This window comes from Pleurodeles waltl, chromosome 11 (assembly GCF_031143425.1).
Source record: "Pleurodeles waltl isolate 20211129_DDA chromosome 11, aPleWal1.hap1.20221129, whole genome shotgun sequence".
In the NCBI taxonomy this organism is placed as follows: Eukaryota; Metazoa; Chordata; class Amphibia; order Caudata; family Salamandridae; genus Pleurodeles; species Pleurodeles waltl.
The window spans coordinates 913972677-913996519 of NC_090450.1; the positions used below are offsets into that span (position 1 = coordinate 913972677).

The 23843-nt window shown below is 43.3% G+C and overlaps 1 protein-coding gene across 7 annotated transcripts in view; it reads left to right on the forward strand.

The window, feature by feature from the left end:
* Window positions 1–23843, forward strand: part of P2RX7 (purinergic receptor P2X 7) — a 210909-nt gene that overhangs the window by 182595 nt on the left and 4471 nt on the right. Inside the window, exon 13 of one of the 7 annotated variants that reach the window (XM_069214888.1) lies at window positions 4971–5004. The exons of the other annotated variants lie outside the window; for them this stretch is intronic. Coding sequence (XP_069070989.1) covers window positions 4971–5004 — 34 coding nt within the window. The remainder of the gene's footprint in view (window positions 1–4970; window positions 5005–23843) is intronic. 7 annotated transcript variants of the gene reach the window in all.

Consider the following 23843-nt stretch of genomic DNA (forward strand, 5'->3'; position numbering starts at 1 on the left):
CCTCTCTGCCTGACCCCTAGCCTTTCGCCCACACAACTTGAATGGTGTGCTGCTTAGAGTGGGAGCTCAGCTGAAATCCGCACCTGCAGCCTGGACCCCGATACGTAAATAGCTGTGGTGGGATTGAAGGGGTCGAGTCAATGAAACTTCTCCAGCATTCTGATCTTCACTAATGAACGTCTTGATGGACCCCGTGCCTATTTATGCCACCGTCTGTGGTGAGCGTTTTTCATAATGAACAAACTAGCGTGCAACTGCACCCTTGTGCTTTTCACTGTTATTCAGCGTCTGGCTGTCAGGGTCAGCCACTTGGCCCTCTGTCGCCAGGTGCTGCTGCTGGTCAGGACCGCTGGGAGTGGACGGACTTAAGTGTAGAGAAAGGCTGGACTGGCTGGACCGGGCATCAGGCCTTTCCTCGGGAGGCTGGAAAGGTGTGGGGCCACTTTTGTTACTAGAAGGTCGCTTTTGTAGCAGTGCAGCAGTTTTAACAGCACTGCAGAGTTCCTTGTATATCCAACAGTTTCCAGGCAAAAGTGCCAAGATAACGCTGGTGATTGATTGTACCTCCTGGAGAGAGATAGGAATGCAAGCGCCTATCCCGCCACCTCTTTTGCGACATTGGAATTCTGCTCGGAAAATAGTCTTTCTGCCCTGTGTGACTTGGAGGAGGTTGACTGACTGGCCACGGATAAAGTCCAAAGTGGTGCCTTCCCCTGCGCAGCAACACCAGTCACCTTTGTTCTGGACAGGGGTCTTCCTAGAGGGTTTTTATTGAGTAATTCTGACCCCCCTGGACCCTGAGAAAGGAAAGGCTTAGGTGTAGCCCTGCCCTGTCCCCTGTCGTACTGGCAGAAACTTATCTGTTTTAAAGTAGTCCCCTGGAACATATTGGGGATACGCACTAAACTGGATAATGAGGACTGGCAGAGTTTTGAACTTCAGGGCAAAGGGAGGGATGGCTGTATTACTTTCCAACAAATGTTTTAATGCAAATGTTAAGCAATTGGATTCTTCCCCTTGGTTTCAATTGTTATGGATAAAAGGGCTGGGCTCGTTTGACACTCTGGTGATAAACTTCTACCAAAATATATTCGATCAGCACAATATTAGTGTTGTAGAGTTGTTAAGGAAGGCTCTCAAGAGGGTGCAGCCTCTAACCCCTGATGTGTGTGTTTTGTGGGGAGGAGAATGTAATTGTACTTTGTGGGTTTAGTAACTCGAGGGTGTGTGGCCTGGACGATAAGGCTGGCCAGCCCTCGAATCACTTTAGGTACTTTCATTATGGTAGTGCATTAAATGCTATTATTATGGTCAGTGATTTAATATTTCTGTGGGATTGCGCTGATGAGGTTTCCTCTGCCCTCCTACTTTTCTGGGTGGGCTGAAACCGAGTACTATAAATTTAATAATGATCTCAAATAACCACAGTTATTTGGTCACGGATTTTCATGTTGTCCCATACTATGCCAGTGACCATAACCCTCTGGTGTCCTGTTTACGTCTCCAATCTAGGGACAGTCTGTGGCCATCTTATCTGCCTACCATTCAGCATAGCTCAAGCCAGGGTATTAGATAACAGTGGGACCAGACTGACCCCATAGTTTTTGAGGGGAAAGTTGTTGGTGAAAATATTGATTTGATAAACAGCTGCCTCTCTTATGAGGGTTGTCCCTCTGATGTGATAAGGGACTTTGAGCTTTTGTGTCAAGCTATATCAAGTGAGCTAACAGTTAAATGGCCTGCAGCCCCTGTCACTCCGACTTGTTGGTTTGACAATGCCTGCACAAAAGCCCATAAACTTTTAAAGACCGCTCTCAATGAGGTCTCCAGAGTCAAAGAAACAGTTGTAGCTGCCCAGAAGAACTGTAAGATCACGCTTGAGGCCAGAAAGGAGGGGCTGAGAAAAGGCGCTTGGGTGGATTTACAAATTGCTAGCCAGCTCAAAGATTTGAGGATGTTTTGGGAGGTGGTCAGTCCACCTCTGTTTACAGAGGGACCTGATTCCAGCATAGATTGTGTGATTACTGGGGTGGAGTGGATTGTTCATTCCACTCATTTATTTAATCTCCAAGGGAAGATATCTTGAGCGGTGGGAAATGGTCCATCTGTATTGATTGATGCCTTACAGGCAAATGACGTTAGCAATTAATCAGGGTACCTGCCAGAAAGCACCAGGTCCAGGTGGTGTCCCTCTAGATCTTTTTAGAAATGCCCCTGAGCTTTGGGCCACTACCTTAAAAAATGTATTTAGAGCGGCCATTTTAGGCCCACTTCCTGCCTCCTGGTAGGAAGCTATTGTGGTCCTGATATTTAAAAGAGGGAATAGAAACAATTCGGTCTATTACAGGCCAGTTTCTCTGTTAGATTCCACAGTTAAGGTTCTGGGAAGAGTACTGCTAAACCGCCTGGAGACATGGGCTGGTGACAATAACACACTGTCAAGAGCCCAATATGGGTTTGGAAAAGGCCGTGGAACAGTGTCTCACTTTTGCACTGCTGGTAAGTAAGTACACCAAGTCCATGAAGAGTTCTATACATCTGGCCTCCATGGACTTGTTCTCTGCTTTTCACACTGTAAACCGTAAGAAACTCTGGAGCATGCTGAGGGCAATGGGCGTGGAGGAGCCATTGGTCATTCTTCTTCGGAGGCTCCACTGGAATACCATGTGAGAGTCCGCTTTGGTCTTGGGGGTGAAATCACTGACTATAATATTTCTACTGAAGGTGTTCGGCAGGGATGCATTCTAGATCCCTTTTTGTTTTTGGTATGCATCAACGGTTTGGAAGCTTTGCTACAGCAAAGAAAAATAGACTACCCAAGGATAGGTGATTTTTCCATTCCACATCAACTGTATGCAGACAATGCCGTTCTGTTGCTAGAACAGCAAATAGCCTCCAGAAAGCTTTTGATGCCTTCACAGAATTCACGTCCTCGTTGGACTTGAAGGTGAATTTGAACAAATCGTATGTCATGGTTTGCTGTCCTAAAATGACCACAACTAAAACTTTTTATCTTGAGGGAAAAGAGTTGGATAAAGTCTCAGAATTTTGCTATTTGGGGGTACTTTTTAACAACCAGCTAAATTGGGATCCTCTAGTTATGTTGAGTGTGCAACAAGTTAACCAAATAGATGAAGCACTTTTTAGTTTTGCTGCCATACTTGGACAGGGGGCGGTTGAGATGTTGCAGACTTTGTATAAAGCCAAAATGTCTGTCAACCATCTCATATGGGGTGGTGTTGGAGGCTACATCGATTGTTCGGAACTACAGGCGGTAGAGAACGCTTCTCTTAAGACACTATAGATGGTCCCACAAGGGTCTCCTATGTTCTTTTGCCATTCAGAATTGGGACAGAGTTATCTGGGCAGCATAATAGGTGTAGCCCCGTTACTTTTATGGGTTACATTTTGGTCTTCGGTAGAGCTTGAATTCTCTAGACAAATTATCTCAAAGTGTTTGTCTCTGTCTAATCATGATAAAATCCCATGGCCGGGATATGTTAAACGTGTTCTTGGAGAATTAGGTTTTAGGATGTTTTATGATGATCCTGCTCACATCAGCCCCCAAGCAAAGCAGCTCATGAAATCAATGTATATATCAAAAGAGCGGTGTTGGCTAATAAGCGTCATTTATGACTTCCCTCGTGTCCGTCATTTATGAATAATATAAGGCTGTGCCTGCCGTATAGTCGCAGGTTTATTTATCATTTGTCTCGAATCACCAATATAGATTTTATTTGACTAGGTTACATCTAGGCATTGTTCATTTTCTAGTGGCTTTCCCGATCCAGGGTGGTTGAGTGGGAAATTTCCCTCCCTGTCCTTGTGATAATGCTTCTAGAAAGTCAACTGTTCATTTTCTTTTTTTTGTTCACTTTATTATTTTCCTCGACATTTATTTTTGATCCCATTATTGTGCCTGCTAGCCCAGACTCCCTTTATGATGGTTGGAGATTATTGTATTTGCAGGACTCTCAGGAAGTCTACCCTACCTGGCAGTTCTCAATTTTATCAGAGGGGCTCTGCGCATAAGAAAACGATACGGCTAAAGGCAATTACTTTTACCCTTGGGCTTGACGAAGTCAGGATTGGCTTTAGGGCGGTGCGAGGGGTGTGGCCGCACCAGGTGCTGACCTGAATTGGGAGGCGCTGACCTCAGGGGGGCACTGTGTTTAGCAATAACTTAGATTAGAAACTTGCAATTTAAAAGCACCTGCTGAAAAGTTCCTTGTGTATCCAGCCTTCAGGCATCAATTAAAATGTGTCAAGATACCTCTTCTGATTAATGTTCCTGCTAGGGCGAGAGATGGTAGTTTTGTCTAGGGGCAGCTTAGACTCGCCATAAAGTAGCATAGAGGGTTAATATGCCTGCTGCAAAGATCAGAACTATATTTTATGTGGATAGCTGAGTGGATTAGTAAAGCCAGCGTTTACAAGCGCTTTAAAACAAATGAATGTATGTGAAAGGGGGCTTTCAGGAGGTATGGGGCACATTTACTGGGTGGTAGTGAAGGAATTTCGAGGAGGTGGTCATGGAGTTTGGGGGGCTTGGGGGGGGTGGAAGAATGTCGCACAGTGCGCCACCAGTGCTAAAGCCGGCCCTGGACAAAGTAATAAGTACAAATATTGTAAGAAAGGGTTCTTTTATGATCAATTTTAATTAGTCATATGAGTTTTACTCATTTTATTTGTGTGCTCTGAATTTAAAAAATGTTATTTCAATACTATGGATGCTATTTTTGTTTTATTTATGTGTGCCCATTTATGATGTGTTAAAATCGAATAAAATTCGATCCTGTCATCCTTTGGCATAAAAAGTATTGAGTTTGGTAATCGCATCCAACTTTATAGAATACAAAAGACGGTTTACTTTGAGGTATGTGAGCTAAATAAAAGATAAGTGTGACTCCTGCCTGCTCATTGGTAAGAAAAAATTGGTATTTCCTGATCCCGCACGTTGGAACTTCCAGGAGCAGGAGGACGCTGTGAGGAAGACACCTGCAGGTAAGTTACTTTTTTTGTTTTTATTTTTTATTATTATTATTATTGTGCACGTCCCCCCGCCATAAACATACGCCAGCCGCCACTGACGACAGCTTAGTGGGCCAGTGTACCTGCTGTACACGTCGTGTGGAAACTACTAGTGAGAGATTCAAAGAAGCCAGTAGCAACTCGACCTTTGATTGTTTTGAACTGGATGAAATGAACACACTGGATGTGGATATATTCAGTGAGGAGGTATGAGGACAGGCCTGTACCTCTGAAAATCTAGATGGCTTTTAGCAGAATCAGTAATGTATCAATTATGTACGCAGCCTGCCTTGCTCTGTATTAAGGTTCAAGCCAGTAGAACCCCAACAAGTTGTGATGTACAACCTGCAAAAAAATGTTTTTTTTTACACTTGTAGTACACTGCTAGCAACGGACGCTAAATGGTACAAATGCAAACCATATAACAATAATCTGCTAAATTTAGCTACTCGGAGGTGTCAGCTTGCTTAGTCTGTCTCTCTATAGAGGTTGAAGTGGTGCAAATATGTTTAAATAAGGAATGGCTGAAATTGCCAAACTTCGCATCCCAGTACATCCCAAAGTTTTTTTTTTTTTTTTAAATGATAAAACTAGAGGCGTTTTAAAAAACAGAAATAGATGCGAAAAACAGTTCATGTAAGTAAAACCCCACAAACGTCTTACTTTTAATATGCAAATTCTTCCAATAAAATTATTTTAGCATATATTCTGCTGCAAAACCTTTGGAAAACCGTGGAAGACTGATGTAGGAAAAGTTGTCTGAGGGACACAAACTTCGAAGTCCAAATGTTGTAAATTTGGCACACTTTACGTAAAAGGGTTATGATGTCACGCACCCCTAGTGTAAGGTTAAACACCCTCTGGCACAGTGTCCAAGGGATGCCGGCACTACATTCTATCGTTCCGACTGGCACAGAAAGGTTTTTGGTGCAAGAGGTACTTGTCAGAAGTCTCTCGATCAGTGCCATGGCGCGCGCGCTCTCGCTCTCTCTCATACCATGTAGTATGTTATGGCGGGACCTCCTCACCCAACTAGCCTGTTCAGTGTGTGCTCAAAGGTGCTTGCATGTGATGTTCATGGTTGAGGTGGTCTGCTCTCACTTGGGTCGCCCCCGAGTGTATGTGGCATCTGAAATTGTTTAATGGTAGCAATTGTGATGCTGTTTAGACCCCCTCTTGAATTGTTTAGTGAATCTAAGTGCAATGTCTGGTTTCGAATCGTAGTCCAGAGGAAGGACCTTTAGTTGCAAGTGAATTAAAGTGAAACAGCTGCAGCATTTCAAGGTGTGACTGACCTTACTTGTACAAAGACTGTGCTTGGGAAACCTGACTAGGGACACACGCTTGATAGGAGGTCTGGGAGACTCTGCCCCTTATCTTGTACTGTCTGTTCACAGGAGAAACTGTCTACCTGCAATATCTAAATGATAGATTGCTGTGTTACCTTATTTTAATGGTTGCCTGGAACTTAGGCCAAGCAATTGCAAAATGCAGTCATCTGTGACCTGACTTTTTAAGTTCATTTTAAATTTATTGTCAAGTAATGAAGTACTTGTCACCTTTTACTGGTCTGATCCAGAGAGGTAGAAGTTAAAATGGTTTTGGGTCTCTACCCTCATCAGGGGGAATTAATGAGCTGAAATTGACCATCCCCTTTTGTATTTTATTATATAGTGTATGGGAGAGATCACTTGGCCAGGGGTCCTTTAAAGGGTCCTTAATGCATTACCCTCATTCTGAATTGTATATTTGCCTGGAGAGGAGCATGAATGAGCACCAAAATGATGAAGGGGTCCCTGGTGCATTAGGATTCAGGTCTGTGTTCCGAAGATTCCCTAATTTTCCGACTCCTTGTCCTTCTGCTTTTTGAAAGAAATGGGATTTGGGATGTCCTCACATACCGCATAGGTGATCCCATTATGCCCCTAGAGATCAGAATGCCTCTGTCTCCAGGATGTAAGTAGGTACCTAAATAGCAAACAATCTCTAGTAAATAGAGGTAAAAAGAACATAAACACTGCCAGATAAACTCTTCAGTGAAGTTAGGACCAATGATCCTTGTCAAGATTGCACCTACAGATAGGAGCATGTTCTCTGCCACTCTCATACCCGGTTGCATAGCACCAGATTGACACAAAACACCCAGGCCCCAACAGCCTTCTACCTTCAGAGTCTTTTTTTTATCTCGTAGTAATGGTAGGTAAAAGCCATAATCCAACAACCACACATTTACACCATTCATGCTGATTTAGAGAATTTAAGTAATACCTCATTTGGTAAAGGATATGATATGATGTGACCACAAGCAAAACACTGGTCCTAAGAAAAGACAAATATTCGCAGAAGAACATTTGACAATATTATTGTATTTATTTCTCACAAATTGCACACAACTCTAAATCCAGAGCTAATACTGTGTAGTAACGTTAATATCACTTAGGGCTACAGCCACCAGATTTAGCACCAAACTCTAAATGAATGTGTACTTTGTAAAAGTTTTGTTTCAATAGGGACATAATCTATACATGATGCTGACCAAAGCCAGAGATCCAAAGATAAGAGGTTTGGACAGATTAAGACAACTATGTTATGCTCAATAAAGTAAAAAAAGTAGGAGAATTTGATCCAATAAATTGGAAATCTAATGTTTCATGCCGTCTTCCTGCTTGTTTTTGTTGGCAAGAGTGCAGAAACCATGCATTGGGTCTGGCTCACACAAAGTTCTCTAAGAGCTTTACCATTTTGCCTTCAAATGTTCCATTGAACTTCGTTGGACAGTTCTCATCTTTTGCAAGCCCTACCTATGGTGAAATGGCTGACATATTTAAGTTGGCTGAAGCGGAGGCAAAATGAAATTAGGCAAACATGGTTCCACTTTACGAAGCCCATCCTTCCAGAATGCCCACTCTTTCAATTTTATGTCAGAGGGAGGAGGAGCCCACCAGCAGCTGTTGCTGTGTATGTAAAAGTAACTACTTTTGGTCATGAATGAGATTTCCTGTGCAGTTTAAAAAACACATCATAGCAAAAATATTTACTTTAATCTTTAAACCATGTGCTTTTTAATCTTAAAAGGGCATCTCATCCTTGGATCCAGCCTGGTTCTTTTGCATGTACTATAAGGATTTTAGGTGTGCTTTTTCACCCATTGACATCCTAGACAAGCATTGGCAAAGCTAGTAGGTCTCTCCTTTTGGACCTGTTGGCTTCGGCAGTGCTGTTTTCTAATGCTTTGATGCATCAGCAAAAAGCAAGACAGACCAAAAAAAGTCACGATGATGCAGCTGTTGCTGCCAGGCATGTCATTCTGCAGACACCCATGCATCACCATGCATGAGCGTGCCTGCAGAATGATACAGGTGGCATCATTTTCTTGTTTTTTTACTTAACCAATATAAGATGGGGACCAACACATAGATCAGTACATTAAAAAAAAATGTTAAGTCTGTGAAAGCTTTTTTTTTTTTTGTGGAACACCTGGCAGTAAATGGCAACAGCATCTCCCTACACAGATTGAAAACAATTTACATACCTGCGAAGTGTGGGGGAGCAACTGAAGAGCAGGTGGGGTAAGGAGTGGGGAGGGGAGCAGAAAATAAAAATTAAGCCAGATGCGGAGAGGAAAAGCAGCAGACAAGGTCAAGCGAAACAGAGTCCGGTGGGAGAGAGAAGTACATGACTGGGAGATCAACTTGATACAGAGGAGTCAGCTGTTTAGGGGAGGAACACAAGGTGAGAGCTGGAAAACCCATGGACTGTCATGGAGAGCTGCAAGAAAAATAAAAAAGTAGTTCACTAAAAGTGAGCAGTGCAAAAGTACAAGTCACCCACGTAAAGGATGGTAAAGAGCCTGTGTTCCTGTAGAAGTATAACATATGAAGGACAAGGCAAGCCATCGAATAAGAAGCAAGCAAATGAGAGTGACAATAAAGCAACTAATTGTAAGCAATGGGGAAGCTTTAAGCCTACTGAACGTTTTGTTAAGCCCACAATAATTTGCAGTCAGACAGCTTGCAGTATTCTGGTAGACGAGACCTAAAAGGAAGATAAGGGAGTATACAGAGTAGCGTCTTCATACTGTTTTTGCATCCATTAAGCATTTTTCTCATTGCAAAAACAGCTGAAAATAAGCCTTTAAGTTTTTATTTTTTTATTTTTATTTTTTATTTTTTTTTAATTTAGGCTGACATTAGGGTGTCTTGTGTGCCTGAAGCTGAAGGAGCTATATGGCCTTTGTACTAACATGTTAGATACGTGGCTAAAAAGTAAGTTTTCAAATAGAGACAGAAGCAGTGGCTTTTCTGGAAAGCCGTGGCTGAGCAGAATCATTTCCACAGCGCTGCTTCTTGACGTAAAGGAGATGCTGTGCAGAAAACAATTTTAAAGCATAGTTGGTGTAACAAGAGCATAGCTGCCAAGATTTTATTGTGCGTGTGTGTGACATGTCCACGTTTTCAGTGTGATTTGTGTGACCTATCAATTCCTTGTGTGACACTTTGTGACACTATTACAAGTGGAGCAAAGCAGTCATGTCCATGTTAATAGTTACATTTTACATATTACCCCTTTTTCACAATATAATCTCTTAACTACCTTAGGACAGGTGCAGTGCTCCCGATGGCCTTATACAACGTCTGCAGCATACTTCCCTTTACTAACAGAATTGTACTGAAAATGAAAACGTTTGTTGCACCAGCATAAACAATGTAAACGCAGCAACCTAACAAAGGAAAATGTCAGGTGTGGGCTCACAATTTGATAAGAGATCGACAGGAGTTAAATTGAATTTCATATTAGTGTGAGCACGTCTGGCCTTATTTGGTCTCTGGTAATTTATTTATGAGGGGACGCGCTTGAGGTTCGATGCACCTTTTGACTAAGCTTAGAGTGATTACACCATCCTAACTCATAACTTGATCAGCAACAACATAACAGGTGCAACAAATCAATTATCAGAAGTTTTGAGTCAATAATCTTTACACACCGTGACCCATGTGGCCTTGGATAACCATGCCTTTTAGTAAAATTAGAAAGTTTATTTCCCTATATTAACAATGCTAGTGTCACGTAGATTAATCTCAAAACCAAATGTTTAGCATATACAAACAACACAGGCTGACCAAAGCGGCAAAAGAATCTCAATTTAACTAAAGCCGTTATCAGACATTCAAGAGTTACAGTACAAATTAATAGCATTGATAACTGAACAACTGAGATAGCATACATCTAGATTCAACAGATGAACAAATCAATTCTTGGTTAATAACATTTAATGACTCGGCACATACTAACTAATCCTCTAATCCGAATAGCATGTTTGGACTTTATGCAAAAATCAATTTTAGTCAAAGTTAATTTAGAAACCATCTAACTCGGGCTCTGTCAAAATAGCGGTTGGAACCTAAAAGAAAGAACAAAATCTACAACAGAACAATAATATTTCGGATACCTCTCCTCAAAGGATCAGCAAGCTGCGATTTCTTTGTCAGTTGGGCATCCGTCTGGTCGGCGTCAGCAGTAGGACAGTGGAGGGGATGGTTCAGCCACGATTGGGATTCTTAAGTTAACCGAACCAATTTAGAAAGGTCCTCAAGCTCAGGGACCAGCATCAACCATTAACAAACTAAGCAAAGAAGCTAGAGTTTAAGAAAGAGAAAATATCAGGAATTGCTCAACTCTTTGAGCGGGACTTGGACAAGATTAGAATGAAAGAATAATGTAACAGAAAAATGTTTTGGTCCCTCTAGGGGAAGGATATGAATTAACCTCCACGACAGTGGTTGTACTATAAAGAACTTTCTGTACTGATGAAGTTTGTGAATTATATATCACATTTATTATAAACTTAAATTTCACAATTTAAAGTAAAGTAATCGAGGTGCTCCTGTATAACGGTGCAGTGTGAGTGAATTATATGTTAGTATAAGTGTTGCAGTGCTATTTACATGAAAACTAATACCAAACTGTGGTTAAAAGCATGAGGTCCCAAATAAGCACCTATAACCACAGGCACTGTTAGCCTGCTGAATTTTTCAAAAGCCAATCTACATTTTCTAATACCATGTCGACGTTTTGACCCCAATCAAAGAAATTAATTCAGGCGGGCCTTCATCAGGACAGAATATTGAAATAGGAAGCACCCCTATTTGATTGAACTCGGACACATCCTAGTCGTGTTAACAATAAAACGATACCAATTTGCCTTCCATTTCATGTAGCCCTGGTGTGTGGTTAATAATACCACTTTTTTACTTTACCATCTAATGGCATCAGGAAGGTCTTAGATCGTTCCATGAAAATTAGCCAATTGTTTAAAGTCCTTTTTAAATTACGTTGGCGTGGTCCTATGTTAATGTTAAGGATCTGTAGCCGTGATTTAATCAGTTAGATCAGCAGCACGGTGATTCACTGTGCTGCTGAACTACCAGCCAAAGCATTTAACCTGATTAAATCAGGGCTACAGATCCTTAAATTCAACATAGGACCACGCCAACATGTTTTAAAAAGGACATTAAACAATTGACTCATTTTCATGGAACAATCTAAGACCTCCCTGAAGCCATTAGATGGTAAAGTAAAAAAGTGGTCCATGGCTACTATTCTAATGTCATGGCCATTTTTCATATTCAGTTGCCGGAGAAAGCTGCACAATACAATGCACATTTTGCAAAGATATTTGCAGGACGATCATCATGTTCATGAAAGGAAAGCTGTGCGTAGTCAAGCTTCCAAAGAGAGATGGAACCCTTCACATTGCGACCCGAGCTAAACCACTAGGGGAAGTTCAGATATTGAAATGAAAATCTTAAGTGCTCATTCAGGTCCTTCTCAACAGCTACAGACAGGACCAGCTTTTGGTGTGTGCCAGCTGGGCCCACGCCCATGGCGCAGACCTCCACAGGGGCGCTGGAGTTCCCTGCTGCAGTTTCCCCTATGATGACTTGGGTCAAAACAAAAATGTGGAGGGGGTGGCAAATTTGGTTTCGCTCAGGGCGCTGTATGAGCAAAGGCTAGCTCTGGCTCTGGGGCACTATCTGAGGTTCTGCTGCAGCCATTTGGAAAACAGAAGGGGTAGAGCTGTCTGACTTCAAATGCTGACATCTTCATGGTGAGATTCCTTGCGCCCACACACTCTGCACTCCCGGTATTTTGTGACAGGAGCTGTGCTGGGCTCTTCACTTTCACATTCAACTCACTTTATACTGAAATGCTGTGAAGGCTAGAGATGCGCGGGGGCACAATACCTGCTCTGTTTAAATGAATCACCTCGTCCTGCACCTGCCTGCCTAGTGCCACACATTGCTTGAGTAAGATTTACCAAAATGGGTCATTCTGACCCCTGATGCATTTGGCAGGGCTGCAAGAGGCTTCTGGGTAACAAAATCAGGTACAAAGAGAAATAGGTAAATTTATAAGCAGAAGTAGCCTTAGCTGAACAAACTTATTGCAGGCAAGATGGATGTGGTTTATTTATTTTTAAACAAGTCATAATGTGAGAAATTGAAAATGTATTTTCCAAAAAACTTGTCTGTGGTCTTGCTTTTTTTCCATTTCTTCCCGCGTAGGCTTTTGTGTACACAAACTCCATTCCTGCAGTAACTGGTTTATTCAACAAGTTTTCCCAAGCAGAACACGCCTGCACCGGCAGAATGATAATTAAAACTCAGACCTGCCTATCCCTGGCAGAAAGCCTGGTGCTCATGGATGTTGGAACAGGGACAGCTCTAGGCGAAGCTGGATGCGTGGCAACCCAACACACATTGTTTGCAACACTTCAGCGATGTATCTAAGCAATGGGTTATCTCTGCACTGCCCGCGTCAGAGCCCTCCACTGTCTGTGAGATCTTTTTTGGGGATCCGCAGGATGGGGTGGGTCGCCTATCCAAAGGTAAGAGTGGGCTGCCAGGTGGGACCAAAGTTAGGAACTACTTTACCATAGCTAGGGAACCCAATATTTTTGATTTGTGTGCAGGTGTCCAGATCTTTGATTTTTAATTTGTATCACACCACTGTTAATACACTTCTGCCTTGCCTTCTCAGACTCCGGTGCAAATAGACGGTGCTAATGAGTTTGCTTCACAGTATCTTCTTCCGAGAAGAAGGTTCCACCAGCTCATTTACATACTTCAGCACTACTCAAGAATATCACGTAAGTACCAAGAGCCTTGGTGACGTCAGACGTGATTCTTCATATAAAGGGCTTGAATCCTTTACCAAGTTCTGAGCCTGTTCTGGCTCCTGCTGAAGGCGAACCATTACCAGACCCTGAGCTTCAGGTGAATATCCATGAGCCGCTGCGTCCAGCAGCACTGAAGAAAGCATGGCTACCAATACAGACTCGCGGGATTCCGACATGAAGAGGGAACCCTTGAATCCTGCGAAGTAATGTTGTGCTTGGCATGGAAAGCTCTCTGAAATAGGAGCTCCATGCAGAATAGGCCTCAGCCTGAGCCTTTTATCTCCAAAGCTTTGGACACTAAGTAAAAATGACCTAAAGAGGAGACTTTCATAGTTTTTGGGCAATGCTCTACTCTGTCTCAGAAAAGTGAGAGGACCAACTCCGCGTCCTTGCTTTGGTTTTAGAGGAAGAAGTAAGACTGTGGGAATCCCAATGGAAATGCCCCTCTGCCTTACATTGTATTGGCTAAGTGGCATTACATTTTGTAAAACTGGAACAAATTAGATAAGTTTGCTGAATGTCTGTCCTGGGTGCAAGAGTGGGCTGTCTCGTAGGGTGCAAGAGTGGGCTGTCTCGTAGGGTGCAAGAGTGGGCTGTCTCGCTCGGGTGAAAGAATGGGATTGGTTCTTTGGCCTCCAGAGACCGCTGCAAATAATAATGGGCATGACAGGTACTACATCTCGGACTATTACAGGCCCACTGTTCATAAGACAGCATGCATGGTTACTTACTTACTCAATGCACAACACTATCTAGGATAAATTGATGGTGTACATTTTGTTAGTGAAACCTTATTTTCACCATCTACAGAGGCGGTCATACAGACGTGTATGACTGAAGTTGTAACAGCAACATAATGAATGCAATTAAAACAACTCCAAAAAACAAGGCAATTACTAGTCTTCTCATACCTTCAAAGTCGAAATGGACCCAGGCGCCAGCAGGCAAAAAAGTGAGATTGTGTCGCAGACCAAAGCCAGTACTATTATCTGTAACCGCAGTAAAGTCAGACTGATGTCACATATGCAAGACGGTCATCTGAGCTTCCAGGGGAGGACATCCGCTGTAGCAACAAGACTATCCCATCCTTACTGAACATATACCAATGGGCGTTGAGTATTGTCTGGAAGGGCTATGCGTTAAATCTTCCTACGCACTCTTGTTCTTTGTCCTCCAAGATTTCAGAGGAGTTTGCTGAAAATCTAAAGGAGATTCAAAAACTGTATTCCACTGAACCAAAAAGCAAGTCGCTGGAATTAAATCCCAGTCCTCTCTCGTTCCGAGGTATACAGGGAGTGCAGAATTATTAGGCAAGTTGTATTTTTGAGGATTAATTTTATTATTGAACAACAACTATGTTCTCAATGAACCCAAAAAACTCATTAATATCAAAGCTGAATATTTTTGGAAGTAGTTTTTAGTTTGTTTTTAGTTTTAGCTATGTTAGGGGGATATCTGTGTGTGCAGGTGACTATTACTGTGCATAATTATTAGGCAACTTAACAAAAAAAAATATATACCTATTTCAATTATTTATTATTACCAGTGAAACCAATATAACATCTCAACATTCACAAATATACATTTCTGACATTCAAAAACAAAAACAAATCAGTGACCAATATAGCCACCTTTCTTTGCAAGGACACTCAAAAGCCTGCCATCCATGGATTCTGTCAGTGTTTTGATCTGTTCACCATCAACATTGCGTGCAGCAGCAACCACAGCCTCCCAGACACTGTTCAGAGAGGTGTACTGTTTTCCCTCCTTGTAAATCTCACATTTGATGATGGACCACAGGTTCTCAATGGGGTTCAGATCAGGTGAACAAGGAGGCCATGTCATTAGATTTCCTTCTTTTATACCCTTTCTTGCCAGCCACGCTGTGGAGTACTTGGACGCGTGTGATGGAGCATTGTCCTGCATGAAAATCATGTTTTTCTTGAAGGATGCAGACTTCTTCCTGTACCACTGCTTGAAGAAGGTGTCTTCCAGGAACTGGCAGTAGGACTGGGAGTTGAGCTTGACTCCATCCTCAACCCGAAAAGGCCCCACAAGCTCATCTTTGATGATACCAGCCCAAACCAGTACTCCACCTCCACCTTGCTGGCGTCTGAGTCGGACTGGAGCTCTCTGCCCTTTACCAATCCAGCCACGGGCCCATCCATCTGGCCCATCAAGACTCACTCTCATTTCATCAGTCCATAAAACCTTAGAAAATCAGTCTTGAGATATTTCTTGGCCCAGTCTTGACGTTTCAGCTTGTGTGTCTTGTTCAGTGGTGGTCGTCTTTCAGCCTTTCTTACCTTGGCCATGTCTCTGAGTATTGCACACCTTGTGCTTTTGGGCACTCCAGTGATGTTGCAGCTCTGAAATATGGCCAAACTGGTGGCAAGTGGCATCGTGGCAGCTGCACGCTTGACTTTTCTCAGTTCATGGGCAGTTATTTTGCGCCTTGGTTTTTCCACACGCTTCTTGCGACCCTGTTGACTATTTTGAATGAAACGCTTGATTGTTCGATGATCACGCTTCAGAAGCTTTGCAATTTTAAGAGTGCTGCATCCCTCTGCAAGATATCTCACTATTTTTGACTTTTCTGAGCCTGTCAAGTCCTTCTTTTGACCCATTTTGCCAAAGGAAAGGAAGTTGCCTAATAATTATGCACACCTGATATAGGGTGTTGATGTCATTAGACCACACCCCTTCTCATTACAGAGATGCACATCACCTAATATGCTTAATTGGTAGTAGGCTTTCGAGCCTATACAGCTTGGAGTCAGACAACATGCATAAAGAGGATGATGTGGTCAAAATACTCATTTGCCTAATAATTCTGCACTCCCTGTACTGTGGGCACGAGGCGTATCCTTGATCTCCACTACCTGAAACACTTTCTCGTTGTACTCTCCTTCCATCTTGTGACATTCGCTTTTATCTTGAGGCCTGGATGGCATGTGTGGATCTCAAAGATTCCTACTTCCATAAACCAATCCTGGAAGAGCATCAACATATCTTCAACCTGGCTATTGACAACCTGTGAGGGCACTTCGTGGCTGCTCACAGGTGAAGGTTCTCTCAGCTGGTGCACAGGGGCAGCTCCTCCGCTGGTGGTGATGGAGCGTCGCCCCACTAGCTGAGCCAGAAACAGAAACCTAAAACATTAGCTTACTATCATTTTATTTTTCTGCTTCTGGCACAGCCAGCAGTGCAGGGAGGTAGTAGGGGAATGGTGTCTGATTCTATTCAATTTCAATATTTTGCTTTCAAATAATATTTTGGAGTTTTTAACCTAGATCATTCATTACTAATATTAAAAATAATAGTGTTGTATGTAGCGCATCGTACCATTTTTTTTGCATGTTTATAGCGCTGTACAATACCAGGTGCTGCCATTACTCAGTGTGGGGGTACTGAATTTACTGCCCTCGGAAGACTGGATGGATGAGTTGGCCTTGCCTCGTGATCTACAGCTCCATAATGTCGGCAGCGAGCGTTTAACGCCTGGAACCATCTTGCTGGCTTTATTGAAGCTTTATTTTTATATGTATTTTTGATGTTTTCTTTAAGTTTTTTTTTTGTTGTTTTTTTTGGTGTCTACTCTTATCTTCTTCATTTAGGTGTTTTTCCTGGCGACGATTTAATGTTGATGCTTTCATTTTAATTGTGTTTTTTCATATAGGTCAGGGGTAGCGTTCCTGGTGAATCACAGGATTCGGTGTTTGATCGAGTGCTTCTGACCACCCCCTATCAAATAATCGTCCATTTTAAAGACAGGAGGGTGCTAGCTGATAATTTGTTATTCTAAATGACAGACTAGATTTAAAAAGAAGAATTATAAAAGCGCAGTGGACCAGTAATGTTTTTGCAAAGCATTGAAAAGATGATCAGTTTACACAGAAGTTGGGAAAATCCCCCTCCCTCTCTCCAATCACCTGTAAGGGGATACTTTTGGAAACTATGGAGACAAATCATGCATTCTATAGTGCATTGGGCAAGTAAGACTGAAAAAGTATAAATGATTTAAAGACCACATTAAAGCGGTGTTAGTAGCTTATCCCCCAACCAGCGGAATTTTAGAAAATATTGGCGAATTGTGCATTTAAAAAGACATTGGACAAGTAAAATTGGTGAAATGGTTTAAAGATCACGTCAACAAAGTGTTCGGCTAACACATTGTTTAAGAAAATAAGCATTGGCAAAGCCAATGAGTCTCATCTGCAAGACCGGCCGACTTTGTCACTGATTTTTAGGCATGCTGTACAGTACCACAGGTGCTATGCAGCATGGCTGTAAAATAAAAACAAAATGTGCTATGTCACAGCTGTTGTGTCATTTTGTAGGAGCGCACCAGCAGGGATGCAAGCACATGAGTAACGAAGTTAGGAAAGCATTTTTAGGTCTTGTCTAACAATGCTCATGTGCTGTTGCTACAAGGGTATACATACAATAGCAGCTTGAAGCCCGACCATTACACACCATTTGCTGGCTTAGGTGTCATTCTTTTTGTCTGCCTCCTAATTTGCCAGCAATAGCGCACGTCACTTCCTCCGGAGCATGAACCAAGTACTAATTGATTTCATTTGATTAGTGTCCTTCCGCTGCTTGTGTTTCAGGGTACTTTTTTCATTTTTCTGTCAGTCATTTCCACTTCCCTGCTACACCTTTAGGTGGTTTTTATTTTCCGCCATACAGGTTTGTTTGTTGTGCCTTAATTTGTTTTGGAATTTGGTGCTTCCTTCTACAGCACCACATAAATGGCATTGGCTATTAATGCAGTTTGTCACTTTGTTTTATACTTTGGCGCTTCCTTTTATAGCACCAAATAAATGGCACGGAATATTAAAGCAGTTCATGTGACTGTATCTGTTTGTAGGCTGCACCTCTTCACTCTGCAAACAAAGTATGTGTCTGTTTAAAGTGTACCTAGTCTGAAACTGGACTGGCATAGTCTTTTCAAGCAAGTAGTCCTGTCACCTGCTTCAGGCCACTAAGAAATATAAACATTTTGGACACATCTGTGCCTTTTCAAATAACAGTTATGTGGCTTTTAAAAGTTCCTCACTTTTGCCAGCACTGCAATTAATCAATTTTCCTTAAAACCTATATCCTCAGTCTAAAATGTATTTCAACTCTCCTCTGTAGATACAATGTATGTGTCTTAAGTTATGTGCACCATTAGCAACTACTCCAGGTCTCCTTATAACCTGGGCCTAAGTCCTCATTCTCATATGTAGTCCACCAAAAGTGCTTTCAAGTGCCCTGTATTCCTATCCATATGCACTTAGGTGCAAGAGATGTAGCCTAACGACCAGTTACTCTCCACTCCTCTCCAATCGTCCCCCACCCCACTCCATTCTACCCCATGCCATCATAACCACCCCATGCCACTCTTAACTACCCCAGTCCACTCCATTCCAATCTACCCCTCTCTACTCCAAACAATCCCAATTTACCCCACTCCAGTCTACCCAACGACATTCTACCCTACTTCATTAAAGACTACCACACCCAACTCCAGTCTACCCCACTCCAATTCAACTACCCCAGTCGACTCCAAACTACCCCTCTTTATCCCAGTACACTCCAATCTACCCAGCTGTACTACAGTCTACCCCACTCCACTCTACCCACTCTGCTCCATTCCAAGCCACCCAATTCCACTGCATTATACCCCACTCCACTGAATCTTTCTCAAAACTACCAATCTACTCCAGTATAAACCATTAAAAGCTGTACTACAGTCTACCCAACTCCACTCCAATCTACCCCACTCCACTGAATCTACCCTAATATACTCCACTCCACTCTACCTCTATCTAATACATTATAATCCAATGTAACAAACTCCACTGCAGTCTACCCCAGTCTCTGCCTCTCCACCCACCCCAATCCACTCCAATCTACCCCACTCATCTCCACTCCAGTCTACCCCACTTCACTCTACCGCACTCTACACTACCTCAATCTACCCCAGTCCACTCCAATCTACCCCACTCCAGTCTACCCACTCCACTGAATCTACCCTAATATACTCCACTCCACTCTACCTCTATCTAATACATTATAATCCAATGTAACAAACTCCACTGCAGTCTACCCCAATCTCCGCCTCTCCACCCACCCCAATCTACTCCAATCTACCCCACTCATCTCCACTCCAATCTACCCCACTTCACTCTACCGCACTCTACTCAGATCTACCCCACTCCACACTACCTCAATCTACCCCAGTCCACTCCAATCTACCCCACTCCAGTCTACCCACTCCACTGAATCTACCCTAAAATACTCCACTCCACTCCACTCTACCTCTATCTCTATCTAATACATTATAATCCAATGTAACAAACTCCACTCCAGTCTACCCCAATCTCCACCTCTCCACCCACCCCAATCTACTCCAATCTACCCCACTTCACTCTACCGCACTCTACTCAGATCTACCCCACTCCACACTACCTTAATCTACCCCACTCCACTCCAGTCTACCTGAGTCTATCTCACTTTTGTCCAATCTGCTCCACTCCACACCAGCCTACCCCACTCCACTCCAATCTACTCCACAACCACTCCAATCTACCCCAATTTACCCTCTCCAGTCTAACACAATGTATCCTACCTCAATGTATCTCAATCTAACCCACTATACTCCAATCTTCTACACACCAATCTACCCCACACCTCTCAACTCCAATCTAGCTCACTCCAGTTTACCCCACTCCTTCCCACTTCTGTGTACTTCAGTCTACCCCCACTCCACTCCAATCTAACCCACTCCACTCCAGGCTATCCCACTCCACTGTACCCACAACCTACTTACCTCCACTCCAACCTACAGCAATCTACCCCCTCTACCGCAATCTACCCACTGCACTCCAATCTAGACCACTACAGTTTACTCAACTGCACCCAAATCTACCATAATCCAACCCACTCCACCCCACCCCAAGCTACCCCACTCCACTCAATTATCTATCCCACTCTACCCACAATCTACTCAACTCCACTCCACCCTACAGCAATCTACCCCCTCCACCACAATCTACCCACTCCAATCTAGACCACTACAGTTTACTCAACTGCCCCCAAATCTACCCTAATCTAACCCACTCCACCCTACCCCGAACTACCCCAATCCAATCTATCCCACTCCACTCGTCCCCACTCCAACCTACCAAACTCTACCCCACTCCACCCTTATGTAACACACTCCAATCCAATGTAACCAACTCCACTTCAATCTACCCCACTCCAATCTGCCCCAGATTATCCCACTCCACTCTACACCAATTTACCCCACCCCACTTCAGTCTACCCCACTCCAATCTACCCTACTCCACTTCATTGTACCACACTCCAATCTATTGCACTCCACTGCAGTCTACCCCACTCAACTCAAACCTCTTCCTATCTACTCCAGTGCACTGTACCCTACTCCAATCTAGCCCAGTATAACCCACTCCAAATCTAACCCATTTCCTGATTCCACTTGAATGAATTAATGAAATTATACTTATAAAGTGCAGCTGCTGCTTCATGGCACTTCAATCTACTCCAGTCTATTCCACTCCAATCCACCCCAATCTACCCCACTGATGTCTACCCTAATCTACTCCACTTCACTGCAACCTACCCCAATCTACCCCACTCCACCTCATTCTACGCAGTCCACTCCAATCTTCCTCACTCCATTCCAATCTATCTTACTCCATTCCATTCAACTCCAATCCACATCTATTCACCTCTCTCAACTCCAATCTACTCCACTCTAATGTACCCAACTCCCTTCCTATCTGCCCTACTCAACTACAGTCTACCCCATTCCACTCCAATCTAGCTCACCCCACTGCAATCGACCCCACTCCAATCTACCCCAGCCAATTCTAATCTATCCGACTCCAGTCTACCCCTCTCCAGTCTAATCATTCTTACTTCAATCTACTCCACTCCAATCTAGCCCACTCCACTCCAGTCTACCCAACCTCACCGCACTCTACCCTACTCCATTCCATCTACCCCACTCTACTCCAGTCTTTCTCATTCCACTCCATTCTCCACTCCAATCTACCGCATTCCAGTCCTCTCCAATCTACCCCACTCCATTCCAATCTACCCAACTCCACTCAACTCCAATCTACCCCACTCCAGTCTACTACAAATTACCGCACCCCAATCTACCCCACTCAAATTTACCCCAATCCTCTCCACCTTATCCCACCCCAATTTACCCCACTCAACTCCAGTCTATCCCACTCCACTCCAGTCTAGCTCTCTCCTTTCCACTCTAGCTCACCCCACTGCAATCTGCACCACTGCAGTCTACCCCAGTCAATTCTAATCCATCCCACCCAATCTACCCTACTCCACTCCAATCCAGCTCAATCCACTCCAATCTACTCCACTTCATTATACCCTAATCCACTCGTCTACCCTACGCTACCCTACTCCATCCCATCTCCCACACTCTACTCCAGTCTTTCTCACTCCACTCCAATCTACCCCACTCCAGTCCTCTCCAATCTGCTCCACTCCATTCTAATCTACCCAACTCCAATCTACTACGATTTACCCCATTCCATTCTACTCCACTCCAGTCTAACCCAATATACCCACTCCATTCTACTCCAAGCTACCCCACTCCTGCCTACCCTATTCCACTCCATTCTACCCCGATCCATCCCCAGTCCCCCTCCCCAATCCACTACACTCCCCCAATCTACCCCAATCCATCCCACTCCAATCCACCACAATCTACCCTACCACACTTGAGCCTTCCCCACTCCAGTTCAATCTACCTCTATCCATTTCATTACCATCTAGCCCACTCTACCCTACTCCACTCAAATCTACTCCAGTCCACCCAACTCACCCCAATCTACCCCAATCCATTCTAGTCTACCCCAGTCTATCCCACTCCACTCTGCCCCAATCCACTCCATTACACCCCAATCCAGTGTACCCCAATCTACCCAACCACAGTTAAGACCACACCACTTCAAACTACTCCTTTCCAGTCTACCCAACGCCACTCCGGTCTGCGCCAATCTACTCCACTTCACCCCAGTCTACCCCACTCCACTTAAGTGTACCCCAATCTACTCTTCTCAACTTCAGTCTACCCAATCACGGGCATAGCTTAGTCAGTAAGATTGGGGAGTGTGAGCTTTAGCTCTCCCAACAATCAGGATGGCATATCATATTAAAATATACTATATGAGAAGCAGGGCAGGAGGGGGCTTGAGAGGCAGGGAAAGGGAGAACACTGTGGATTGTTAGAAGTATTCAAAACACAATATATTGCAAAATAAGCAATATTCAAACACAAGACTAGAGAGAGAGCATGTGTATGTATGTCGGCCTGTGTGTATATGTCCAAACCTTAGTGGAACAATAAAAGAAGCCAGTACGAGGTGTGGTAAAGAGACTCTGTACCACCTGTGGAGCATAGTCTATGTACCACCTGTGGAGCACAGCCTATGTTCCACAAGTGGTACAGACACCTGCTAGATGAGCTAAAACAAAAAAGCCAGTGAATAGAAAGCAAGCAAATGAGTGTAAAAACACAAAGACAATGGTGAGTAATGGGTGGAATAAATTTCTGGAGGGAAGCTTTTAGCATGTCCCCATTAGGTCTTTGCAACCCAATAGCTGCACAGTCTTGCAGGCTTTGACATCAAAATGAGAACCCGTTTTATATGGACAGTGCTTTCCTGTAATTATTTGTCAAAAGACAACACTAGTAGTTTTCAAAGTGCTTTCAGCCATTACTACATACCGAAACTTGCTGGAATCTAAATTCCAATTTACCGAGAGCTTGCATTTATGCATTGCAGCAGCCATCCTCGCATTCATTATATTATTCCAAGAAGAAAAAAGGGTGCAGTACACTGTCTTACCACTGGAGCGCGTGGTTCTACAATATGAACAAGCAAGCAAGTGTATTTTTACCGAAAGAGCAATATGTGATTGCAGCTTTGTAATGTGATGATCATGTTCTTTAGAGTTTTTATGTAGCTGTTGCAGCCGAGCATGTAGTATTATGTACATGCTGTCTTTACACAGCTTTGACCACCACCGAAGTAGAGATATAGACATTGTCCTGTGACTGGAGGCTAGAAGTAACAGCACTCGTAGTTATGCTTTTGCAGCCTATTACCTGCTCTGACGAGGATATGTTTGCGATGCTCCCTTCATTTGTCGGAGCCAAACAACATAAGAGTGTCTGTGCAGGATTCCTTGTTTTATTTATTTATCTACTGTCAGTCCCAGGATGTTCATGAACTGCACAGATGCTTAAGTGGCTGGTGGACAGACCAGGCCAGCAGTACTGCTGTGATGTAAATCAAAGACTCTGCCCTGTTTTTGTTTCGTGGTTTGCTGTTAGACAAGACCTTCGGATTTCACTACAATTATATTCATAACATATTACTCAGAGGAGCTGTCAGTCAGCCTTCATTATTTGATCTTTCAATGTGTAATTCACATTTGTTATTCACCCTCTACAGGCATGGGGCAGTGGGCCAGCCCACTTCAGCCCTTGGTTAACTTCACTGTGAGTGATGGCACTCGTTCACCGGAGCAAAACAACACAAAAAGTAGTTCCCTGCAGTGCCAAGCACTACTATGTCAATGT